Below are 12219 nucleotides of genomic sequence, written 5' to 3' on the forward strand. Positions count from 1 at the left end.
GAATGGGTATTGCTGTTGTACCATGGTGCAGTACGTTTTTCTCTAACCTTTTTTAATTTGATGGGGGCAACAGCTTCTAATGTATTAGAGAAGATAGTGCCCATATTGCTAGTCATTTCGTCTAGTTCATGTGTATTTATGGGTACAGGGAGCAGTTGAGATAAATCAGGCAGGTTATTTCTGAATCTATCTTTAATGTTTGGAAAAATAGTTCTTCCTGGGCGACAACGCGGAGCCATGTAGTTAATATCAGTAATACGCAGCATGCACGATACAAGGTTAGTGGTCAGTAACATCATCACTTTGAGGTACTATATCTATATCATTAAGATCAATTCCATGCGATATAATTAAATCTAGTGTATGATTAAAACGATGAGTGTGTCTGGTTATGTTTTGCTTGACTCTAAAAGAGTTCATTAAGTCCTAACACATCATTTATATTATCAACATGAATGTCCGAATTGTCTCCGACAATTAGTTCTTTATCAACATTAACCAATAGGTCTGAGAGGAAATCTGCAAATTCTTTTAGGAAATCTGTATACGGCCCACACCGCCGCCGCGACCAGTCTGACGGGGCTCATGCTGGTCGTGACCTAATGGTTAGAGAGTCTCAGGTCCGGCAGGAATTGTAGGTGGGGGGAGTGAATGTACAGCGCTCTCCCACCTTCAATACCACGACTGAGGTGCCCTTGAGCAAGGAACCGAACCCCAACTGCTCCCCGGGCGCCACAGCATAAATGGCTGCCCACTGCTCCGGGTGTGTGTTCACGGTGTGTGTGTGTTCACTGCTGTGTGTGTGCACTTAGGATGGGTTAAATGCAGAGCACTAATTCCTAGTATGGGTAACCATACTTGGCCACATGTCACGTCACTTTCACTTTTTCACTTTTTTATAACAGTAGCTTCATTTGGTTTGAGCCAGGTTTCAGTCAAGCAGAGTACATCAAAACTATTATCTGTGATCATTTCATTTACAATAACTGCTTTGGGTGAGAGTGATCTAATGTTTAGGAGCCCAAGCTTTAAAAATGGTTTTTGTTAATTTATTTAGCATTTTTCCGGTTTAATCACGATCAGGTTTTTTCTAGATCCTGCATTAAATTTATGTTTTGACCTTACTATTCGGGGAACAGACACAGTCTTTATAGATTGGACAAGGCAAGTACTTTTATCGTTTAAGTGGGTAGAACAAAAGCCATCATAGCAGTTATTTGAGAATTGGCTTACTAGTCATATGGAGCGTAGCGTCCTGGAGATGTTGTCCGACAGGAGTTCCGCTCCGACTCTGCTGGGGTGCAGGCCATCAGCACGAAAAAGCCTAGGACGCTCCCAGAAAAGATTCAACTACTACTAGGCTATGTAAAAGGAATACTGCGGTAAAAAAATACCTTTTGTTTAAAGTATTTGCAAACAAAATGTTATTGCACTTTTGTTCATATTGCTGTACTTTTAACTGAAAAAAGTGCGCAATACACTACTTTTGAATTCATTATTGAATTTTGTGCATAATGCGATTAATCGCAGACAATCATGCGATTAATTGCGATTAAAAAAAATAAACATTGCCCAGCACTAATAGGAATTATTTTATTTATTTATTTAATTTTATTTACTGCTTTTAATGTATGCTCATTTAAATGTAACATTTTTTTTTTTTTTTATAAGAATATAATGAAAATCACCATTGTAAATATCGGGAATTACAACCAAAAATTGACAAAAAAAAAAAAACAAAGTGAAATGTCCAGATGTGTTTTGGGTTCAGTGGTGACAAACAAACAGCTTCATATTTATTTGTTGTTAATGGGTAGACTGTTGAATGTAAGCAACAATATAAATAACTTTGCTATATTTGTCTTTTGTCTTTTTAGAGAGAATGACATCACATCTGTTTTGGACCACACCTTCTGCGTAGAACATAATGCTTTTGGCAAATTCCTCCAACATGAGCTGAAACCAAACGGCAAGAACATCCCGGTCACAGAGGAGAACAAAAAAGAATATGTGAGGTATGAAGAGGTGCACACATGTGGGCTAACCAGACACGGCAAATTCATGATCACGCTCTCAGAGAAAGTCATCCAGCAGAGGGCAGCAGTCACATGGCTAGTTGGGCTTGGCAGAGGTTTTAAGAGCCTCGCTGCTTTTTCCACTGTCAATTTGATTGAGTGAACCCTGGATATATAAGCTTCCGCTCAAGAATATTAGTGGAATGTCAATTTTTATGGGAGTCTTTATTGTGTGCGAGTCATTGCCAAATAGAAATGAATCAGAGGTTGTTAATGGAGGACTGTGGGGTGCAGATGCCTCTTAGTGATCTCCATGTTCCACTGCAGCTCTCTAATGATTGATTGTGTCTCCGTTAGGCTGTATGTCAACTGGAGATTCATGCGTGGCATTGAGGCCCAATTCCTTGCCCTGCAGAAGGGCTTCAACGAACTCATACCACAGCATCTGCTCAAGCCTTTTGACAACAAGGAACTTGAGGTAATTCAGATATTTCAGACACACTGAATGGATAGACTAGTGTCAGAAGGGGGGAGATGGAACATTTGTGTTATATAATGAATAGGAGAGTCGTAACACTAGATATGACATTTCAACCGAATATTTGATTTTTTTTTTTTTCAGCTGAAATCAGAGACATTATTAAAACATACTCTTATTGCTCTTATAGAAGCTATTAGGAATGGTGAAATCATTAAATGAACATTATAAATGTCTTTTTACTGTACTTTTTTAGAAAGAATGCATTAAATTAAAGCCATAATATTTTTACTGACCCCCAAACTGGAGGAGTAGTGTATCTCTATCAAACTTACTCAATCAAAGGCCGTTCCCTGCTCCCTCTTCATTTTGTTTCTATTCACCTCATTATCAGTAAATGTGATGAAGAGGTCAAAAATCATTTTTGTTTCTCTCTGCATTGTAGCTGATCATCGGAGGTTTGGGCAAGATCGATCTGAACGACTGGAAGGCCAACACACGGCTGAAGCACTGTGTGGCTGACAGTAATATAGTGAAGTGGTTCTGGCAGGCAGTTGAATCGTTTGACGAGGAGAGGAGAGGCAGACTGCTACAGTTCGTCACAGGCTCCACACGTGTCCCTCTACAAGGCTTCAAAGCACTGCAAGGTGGCTAATGGATAAGCCATGTGCACTTTCTCTACTACACCTGATAGATGACAGATTGCGCCTGTCAATGTTAAGCTTCCTAGTCTGACACTTTTTAGTTTTTATTGGCCTTAATCCTAGTGAGAAATTCCCTAAAGGCAACATGAAACCAGAATGTTTCAATTGTCCCTAAAGTTATGCACAATTCATTAGTGAATGTTATTCTGGAGCAAAACATTTACATGTGCATTATGAAATAATTTTTTCGTTATCTGAATGATTTTTCTTTATCCATTTTAATTGATGAAGCAGTAGCCTAACATGTTTAACGTTCCCTGTACAAACAAAAATATCAAGTTTAAAATATCAACCCTGCATTACATCTTGCTGAATATTCTGATTTACTGTTAACAGTATGAAAGCAAAATGAGTTGTGAATGTGATTTCATGTTGTCTTTTTAAAGTAGTTTGTGTTCATGCTCACTTCTGTTGAGTGTGATGATTTGGAGAACAGTGATAACTAGAATGTATCTTTGTAAGGTTCTACAGGTTCTGCAGGACCAAGACTCTTCACTATTCATTTAATTGATGCCAACACAGACAACCTGCCCAAAGCCCACACATGGTAAGATTTAGTCTTAATTGAAGATACTGAAAGCATACGTTTTTTTAAATAATGTAATACACTCTACTGTTGTCTTGTTATGAGGAATCAAACTTTCCTTGATATTTTGAAACAAAAGACTGTTTTCAACATTAATAATAATAAGAAATGTTTCTTGAGGAGCAAATCAGTATATCAGAATGATTTCTGAAGGATCATGTGACACTGAAGACTGGAGTAATGATGCTGAAAATTCAGCTTTGCATCACAGGAATAAATCATATTTTTAAATATACTAAAATTGAAAATTAAGTTATTATAAATTGTAATAATATTTCACAATATTACTATTTTACAGTATCTTATAGGGTCAAATAAATGCCACCTTGGTGAGCTTAAGATACTTTTTTTCTAAAAGATAAAAAAACAGACCCCTAACTGTGACCCTCTAATGTATTTACTTCCATAATGTAACCTTCAGCACTCAAAATTTTACTTTCTAGTCTAGAACAATCATTTATTGAAACTAAGCTGCAAAAAAATTCTGAACTTCACACAGATGAATATATATCAAGGACACTGTTATTGCACTCACTCACGTACCTGCAAACTAGTCTGGAAGACCCCCCTACAAGGGTCATATTACGAACTATGTCACCTTTTTGACCTCTTGTGAGTTTGCAGGTATGCACTCTACAGAAAACTCACAACCATTATTATCTTTTCACATGGAAACGAGTTTTTCTTAAAGGCACAGTTGTGTAAAAAAAAAAAAAAAAAAGTCTACATTTCAGAGAGAATTTGAGTGGTGGAAAATTGTCATGTGACACTATTTGGTGCTTTACTGAAATTAGTCATATTATAAATATTAAACCATACGAATGTGTGACAGGACTCATTTAAGATGGAATGAAGTCTGAAATACTGATCTGACTTCTCTCATATTCCTTCAGCTTCAACCGGATCGACATCCCGCCTTACGAGTCATACGAGAAGCTCTACGAGAAGCTCCTGACGGCCGTGGAGGAGACATGTGGCTTTGCAGTGGAGTGAGCGAGTGCCCTGTCCAGCCAACCAGCAACGGCAGCAAACCCACCAAACAGCCCCAGCCATCCTTTTCACCCCCTCCCCTTCTCCAGGACAGACAGACTGGTGTCTCCTGACAGACTTTAGCATCACCCGCCAGCTGGAAACTGCAACGGAGGGGAGCGACCACCCAAGGGCAAAACTCTCAAAGACTAATGATTCCTCACAACGGGATTCGAGAATTGTTTCACATTACCACAATAAGTTAGAGAGAAATCTGGTCAACGTTTCTTTTGTTCCTCAAAAATCCAGTTCGCATTGTCTTTGTCACTGAAGCAGTGGGCTGATAGCGTCTGACTGTAACGCGAGTATGTTTGTGCTGCAGTAGAGCCTCGCTGAGCCTGTGGTCTACATGAATAGAGCTGACGTTTTAGTCTAGGTGGAGTATTTTAACATACAAAGAGCCTGTGACCATTAAACCAGTTTACCAGCAAATGCATCTTGAAGGACAAGGGTGGTCTGCGTTGTCATGCTCGGTATCGTCTCTTATTTGACTTTATTTTCTTGTGTCCTGTTCAGTACTATAGGATGGCATTTCAGTGGTATCCATTTCCTGTACTCATCAGCGTTCTCACTGTAGAAATGAACTCAATTGCTTGAAATGTATTATTGAAATGTTTTTTTTTTTTTGTCTAAGATCAAGAACATGCTTAACAGCGAGTCTTAGTCCTGTTGTGGGAACTGTGAATCTCACAGCACCCGTTTGTTAATGTTCCTCAACTGAAGCACAACGATCATGTGCAGTCTAGAGAAGGACCCAAAGCCCTTGCAAAGTCAGCAGTTTCCTGAGCGAGCCAGTATTTTCGTCACATCTTTTTTTTTTTTTATGACATTTTTATCCAGTGAGCATTCCTCCGTTGTCAACAAAAGGCCGATTTTTAAAGGTAATGTTTAATGAATGGTGTTTTAATATGCAGATTTTGAAGCAAATCACCTTCTTGAAAAACATTCTGATCCACTGTGTCCGTTAACACGCCTAAACTGGACTCCTAAACATAGTTTTGCAAAGAAAACGGATGTTGAGTGTTTTGAAGAAGCTCTTTTTGTCCTTAATTTTGATGGACCCCATTAATCTCTTTAATGAATCCAGCCATTATCATATGGTAACTTAGCATTAACCATTTTAACGTAACGTACCATGAAATTCAACTCTAGACTGTTATTCGCGTGTCTCCTTCATTCAAACCACTGCTTCAAGTAACATTCAGCACTTTCGCTGGCACGTGTACAATCACCCGTCATGGAGTGTTTATTCCCCTGTAGACGAACGTTTAGCTGTGGCGGTACATCTGCAGACTCTGATGGAGTGGGGTTTGGTCCAGGTTTTGGTGTGAAAGAGCAGGGGAGAGTCTTGGATTTCATTATGTAGTGCTTGATGTGCATGGCACCGGATTATTCTTTATAAATGTAAAGGATGAGCCAACCTCAGTGTTTCTTCAACCACTTTTTCTTTTTCTTTTTTTTCTTTTTTACCAATTATTTATTACCATGTAATGTCCTTTTAAGTATTGCTGCTATTACCATTATTCCATAGTTTTCAGAGAAGGCTGAGTTCTTGTGAAAGCTGTACACTAATCTCTTTTATTTTATGTATGAATCAAAGTATTTAAACCTGCTGCTGATTCTTCAGGACGTTAAGAGGACGGGTTCCCCCGACCTTTGACCTGGATGGAGTTAGCAAGTGATGTAGGCTGGGCCCCGGTGGTCATGTTCATATTTGTGATATATGCAATAAAAACCATCACCTTTATATTCTTGGTTCTGTCTTAAGATGTCTCTTTCCTCACTTAATGTGTATCGGATCGGTCCGAATTTGTGTCTTTGACGAGTGTGCAAAAATGAAGTTTTCTGTTTTTCCAAAAGACCGTGAATGCCTAGAGTGGTGAACCATTTTTAAACTTGCTTAAAAGACAAAAGAGGTGACGTTTAATGTTGTGTAATTGTGGGAATGGCTAGTGAGCTTGAAGATGAGTATGGACTTTGCCTGAAGTTACAGTTGTTTTCACATTTCTCTAAAGAAAAACCTTTTTCCAAGTAATGTGACCAGTATCATCACATTGTACAATTATTAGGTCCTGCGTGTCATTGTTTATTCGATGCAAGAGTAATGTAACTTACTATGTACTAAACATTTCTGAAAAAATTCAGTGTAAATAAGATTATATTAAAGAAACTAAATTGCAATCGATTTCTCCTTGCTCTTTTTTTGGTCTTTGTTTGCATATATATTGTACATTTTTATTTAGTAATGAATGTTAAAGGAATAGATCACCCAAAAATTTAAATGTACTCCCCATCAGGCCATCCAAGATGCAGATGAGTTTGTTTCTTCATGGGAACAGATTTGGAGAAATTTAGCATTACATCACTTTCTCATCAGTGGATCCTCTGCAGTGAATGGGTGCCATCAGAATGAGAGTCAAAACAGCTGATAACAACATCACAGTAATCCACACTACATCAATTAACATCTTAAAGCAAAAAGTGTTGTGGCTTGCGCTGTTTCTCTCTTGTTAAAGAAGTCTCTCGAAGCCGGGGTTCCAGGTAATAAGATCAAACTTTGACACAATAGAGTCGAGATACACATCTGAACTTCTTGGGTCTTACATATACTATTCCACAATTATATTTTACATATCACGTAGTTTTTTAGCTGTGGTCAACAAATTCTATACATCACACTGTTGTTTTCTACCTGTGGTGAACAAGCCACTCATTCTATTTTGTTAAGACTCCCTTATCATACGACTCTCTTCGTGATTCTTCTTTCCATACCTCTTTAACATATGACCATTGTCTGGTTGCCCATTCAGCATGTGTTAAGAGTATATGCCCTACAAGTAACCCTTGTCATATGACTTCCACAGCTTTGCAGATACATCTTTTCTCATGATACATAGAGATATAATATAGAGATATAGTGATATAGAAAACCACTTCAAAAGCTGCGCGTTAAGAAATACATCCATTAAGACGTTTTAACCACCCTATCCTCTCACATCAAAACTTTTCACTGGAGAAAGCAATACTAAATAATAGAAGACTCGTATTTTAGCCAGAAGCAATGATTTGAAGTTAAAAACATCTCGATGGATTTGTTTCTTACAAACATGAAGCTTTTCACTTCACAAGACGTTGATTGATTGACTGGTCTTGTGGATTATTGTGATGTCTTTATCAGCTGTTTGGACTCTCATTCTGACGGCACCCATTCACTGCAGAGGATCCATTGCTGAGTAAGTGATGGAATTTCTCCAAATCTGTTTTACATTTTTGAAGGACTGAGGGTGAGTGAATTTTCAACAAATTTTTATTTCCGGGTGGACTACTCCTTTAAGTAAAATAAGCCAGCTGCCCCTCATAATTATGCACGCTTTTGTTTTATTTGCCTACAAAAATAATGAAGGAGCAGGTGACTCAGGACATGATGTGCTTTGGCAACTGTGAGCACAAGTACAAGCAGTGCCTTGTGTCCAAACTGTTTGCAGAACTAGCTTATAATTACATTCAGATTGTTGTCTTTATAAACAGAATCGACGCAATTGGCCCCATGTGGGCATTTTCAATTTATGGCCTTTTATATAGATTTACTGTGTCCAGCAGTGTCAAAATACTAAATGTGTACATTACATAAAAAAGGAGCAATATTTTTTCAGGAAGGAAAACAAAATTTATATTGGAAAACTGTTGTCATTACGTCAAGGAAAATATAATTGCCTTGTAATAATCATAATAATAACTGCTTATAATTACTTTCAGATATGTTTTCTTAATTGTCCGACAACACTGTGGTAGAAGTTAATTAGAAATGCAACACTGTCTCAGCTAACATTTGCTGTGTCTTTTCCGCCATTAAAATGTCTGGAAAATTGAAGTGAGTTGATGACTTAGGCTGTGAATCCAATCAAAAAAAAAAATCCTGCCATGTCCTTGGAGGTCTTCCCTGCCTGGTTTCCTGAAAGCATTTTGAAAATGATATCCATGGAGAAAAGTTACCAGACAGGAGAGCGGTGCCAAGCCGACAGTGGTGCCACAATCCTGTAACAGTAATAAGACTTTATGAAGAGACATTATAAAGTCCCGTGACCTTAACCTGGGAGTTAAAACTCCCAAGCCAGAAAACTGTGATGCTCCTAGAAGTAGGTGTTCATCCAGATTATTTCCTGCAGTTTTAGGAAAATGATTTGCTTCTCTATCTGTAATGAGATCAACGAAGATCGGTGCTGGAGCTGTCAGGATGATGAAGACCAGATCTTTGGTTTGGCGGAGGAACTGTAAAGTCTGTCCTCAGAGGTTCAGGCAACATAAGAAGACGAGAAATCGTCAATACAGTCTCACCTTTTCATTTTTTAAGAACTCAAATGAGTTTTAATAGGTAAGATAAGATCAAATACAGTGCTGTGCGTCATACTTTCCTATAAATCATTCCTTTTGGGTTACAAAAGAGCCTTCTGAATGCTAGTAGCAGATATCTTCAGGGATTTTGGGAGGAATTTTTGAAAATTCTATTATCGTTTACTCACCATCATGTCGTTCCAACACAGTATGACTTTCTTTCTTTTCTGGAACACAAAAGAACATATTTAACCAAGCAACTCTTCTCCATACAATGAACTGAATGGTGACCTGATCTGTCAAGCAAGATTATTAGTGAACTATCGCTTTTTCGCACAAAGATTTTGTATGGTTTTAAAAGACTTGGATACAAGTGAAACTTTTTATGCTTTTTATTCATTCATTCATTCATTTATTTACTGTTTGTGTGTGTGTGTGTGTGTGTCTTTTTTGGAGCTTGAGAGTCACTAAGCCACGTTATTTATTTATTTGGTCCTTAAATATTTAACTAATAATTTACACAACCGTTTACAGATCTTAAACCACCAAAAGAGACCGTATTCAGCTGCTGTTTAAAGGTGGTCTTTGTTTTGTTGTGACTTTTTGTAACTTTGTTTTGTTTTGTACTGACTAGTCTGATAATTGCACAATCCTGTTACAAGACTTGGATACAAGTTAAACTTTTTATGCTTTTTATTCATTCATTCATTCATTTATTTACTGTTTGTGTGTGTGTGTGTGTGTGTGTCTTTTTTGGAGCTTGAGAGTCACTAAGCCACGTTATTTATTTATTTGGTCCTTAAATATTTAACTAATAATTTACACAACCGTTTACAGATCTTAAACCACCAAAAGAGACCGTATTCAGCTGCTGTTTAAAGGTGGTCTTTGTTTTGTTGTGACTTTTTGTAACTTTGTTTTGTTTTGTACTGACTAGTCTGATAATTGCACAATCCTGTTACATGTCTTAATGAATAATCTCCAATATTTAGTGTTTCATGTTGAGATGTGCTGGACAAATGAGCACTATGTGGACACATTTACTGGCAACACAGGCTGGATTAAAAAAAAAAAACACAAAAAAAAAAACTTTATGGTGTGCTATTTAATGAGATGGTTCCTCTGAGTAAATTTCAAGGGAAACATTCTGCAAAGTATTTTGTAACGACTTTAGAGCTTCTATTTCATCCGTCCTGTTTGTTTTTAAAAACGTCAAACATAAAAAGATGAAATGTAGCCTTGTTTCCATTTAGGGCTGATTTTGTTAAGAGACATTTATCACTCTCTGTTTTTACTGCTCATGTAGGATGTGTTCACAGCAGGAGTGGGACTTTGACAACCGCCAACATCTGAAATGGAGACATATTTTCATATTCGTTCATATATCACAGACGTCATAGAAGTGCATTTATTTGCCTTTCGTGGAAAGTGATATATAACCAAGAGCATCTGATCTTTACACTCTCAGAGAGAGGGAGAGAGAGCGGTAGAACGGTCTACAGGATCATATCTACTGCTCAATAAACGTGTGTTCTGTAATCTAAAATTACTACAAACTATCAGCCAAGTTTTTTTCGAGTTGCCGACCACAACATGCATCTGCAATAAAAAACGTAAATTAAAGAAAGCCAGATGTTCCTGTTGAGAAAGGTTTGTTACGGGACAATAAAGATACCTTGGCTGCTTTTTTATTTGGAACAGCAAAAATTAATCACAAAACATGTTTCATTAGAAAAAATACAATGTATATTTTACTGTGCGCTACACCTGTTTCTCAGCTTCACTCGGTTTATAGAGAAAATACCTGTTAATGAACCAAGAATACTGGAAAATGCAGTAGTCATGAGAACAGTCAACAAATATAAACAAATATAAAATGCCTCATTCATTATTAACTCAACCCTTAAATGTGTTGTTTGAACAAATGCACTTTTGTTGTTTTATATATATATATATATAAATACACAGTACAGAAGAGTATTATATTCATTTCTTAAGGTTTATCATCTTTAATTACTGATCTTTGATATGCTTAATGAAAAATGTTCAAATAGACGTGGATCCTAACAGCAGTAATTTTTCTTTTTTATGCAAGAAATGTTTTTTCGAAACCTGATGATCCACAAATCTAATAATGCATACAGTCTTTTTCCACATCTTTTTTTTATGCTGATAGTTCAGTTAAGAGTCAGTGGTGTAAACGTTTATTAGAGTGTTAAATGGAACAAATCATCATGACCAGGAAGCATTAAATATTAGAGCTCTTTATAATAAAAAATAGTGTCCATTTTCCACAGATTATGTGTCCTTGTGACTTATTCATTTGGTTTTTACATTCTCTCTTATTTTATCTGTTTCAAAATGTGCTTCTGTTCACTTAACCAGTGGCCAGTTCCATAAACATAGCCACTATGTTAAGACTTTGTCTTAAAGGGGTCATATAATGCTACATGCACTTTTACAAGTTGTTGCAGCAAAGACTGGACTGGCGTCTTACCTTAGACCCACCCTGAGTGAGCTGAGCTGTCATCAGCTGGATGTGATCATTGTTTCACCGCTGGAACAGCTGTAGACAAGAATGACTCCTAAGCGACTGAGGTATTCTGTTGTTGGATGTAATAATGAACAGCAGTCCTCATTTACTCCCGACATCTGAGCCGCTGAACTCGCAGTGGATTACGTTTGTTTTTGAAGAGAATGCTCCCCCGATCTACATAAATGCGTCTATGTTCGCATGAATCATTCGTGATATAGCTTCACCCACAGAAGAAGTGAGTGTAAGGTTTTTTAATGAATCTTTGCAAATCGCCTTTCTAGTTTGACCAACTAGCCAGTTAGCCAAGGGGTAATCAGTCTTACTTTTCAGATTCAAATTACACCAAGCTACCTTTTTGTAACTGACTTTAAGAAGTTGACGAGTCTTGAAGGAAAAAAATAGATGACTAACTAACCGCCACTGACCCAAGGTTGTAAATAATGTTTTACATTTATGCTGTTACTGCAATCAAACATACAGTGGGTACGGAAAGTATTCAGACCCCCTTCAATTTTTCACTCTTTGTTATATTGCAGCCA

General features: G+C 37.3%; 1 protein-coding gene across 3 annotated transcripts in view; it reads left to right on the top strand.

The window, feature by feature from the left end:
• The window catches only part of smurf1 (SMAD specific E3 ubiquitin protein ligase 1), a 49726-nt gene extending 42742 nt beyond the window's left edge, over positions 1-6984 (top strand). For 2 of the 3 annotated variants that reach the window (XM_016506033.1, XM_016506035.1), the window contains 5 exons: positions 1878-2015; positions 2373-2493; positions 2939-3140; positions 3660-3744; positions 4677-6984. In XM_016506033.1, coding sequence (XP_016361519.1) covers positions 1878-2015; positions 2373-2493; positions 2939-3140; positions 3660-3744; positions 4677-4776 — 646 coding nt within the window. In that variant the 3' untranslated portion in view covers positions 4777-6984. The remainder of the gene's footprint in view (positions 1-1877; positions 2016-2372; positions 2494-2938; positions 3141-3659; positions 3745-4676) is intronic. The other variant, XM_016506034.1, reaches the window with a different exon arrangement.
• The last annotated feature ends 5235 nt before the right edge of the window (positions 6985-12219 follow it).

This window comes from Sinocyclocheilus anshuiensis, unplaced genomic scaffold (genome assembly GCF_001515605.1).
Source record: "Sinocyclocheilus anshuiensis isolate Anshui unplaced genomic scaffold, SAMN03320099.WGS_v1.1 scaffold58, whole genome shotgun sequence".
Lineage (NCBI taxonomy): Eukaryota > Metazoa > Chordata > Actinopteri > Cypriniformes > Cyprinidae > Sinocyclocheilus > Sinocyclocheilus anshuiensis.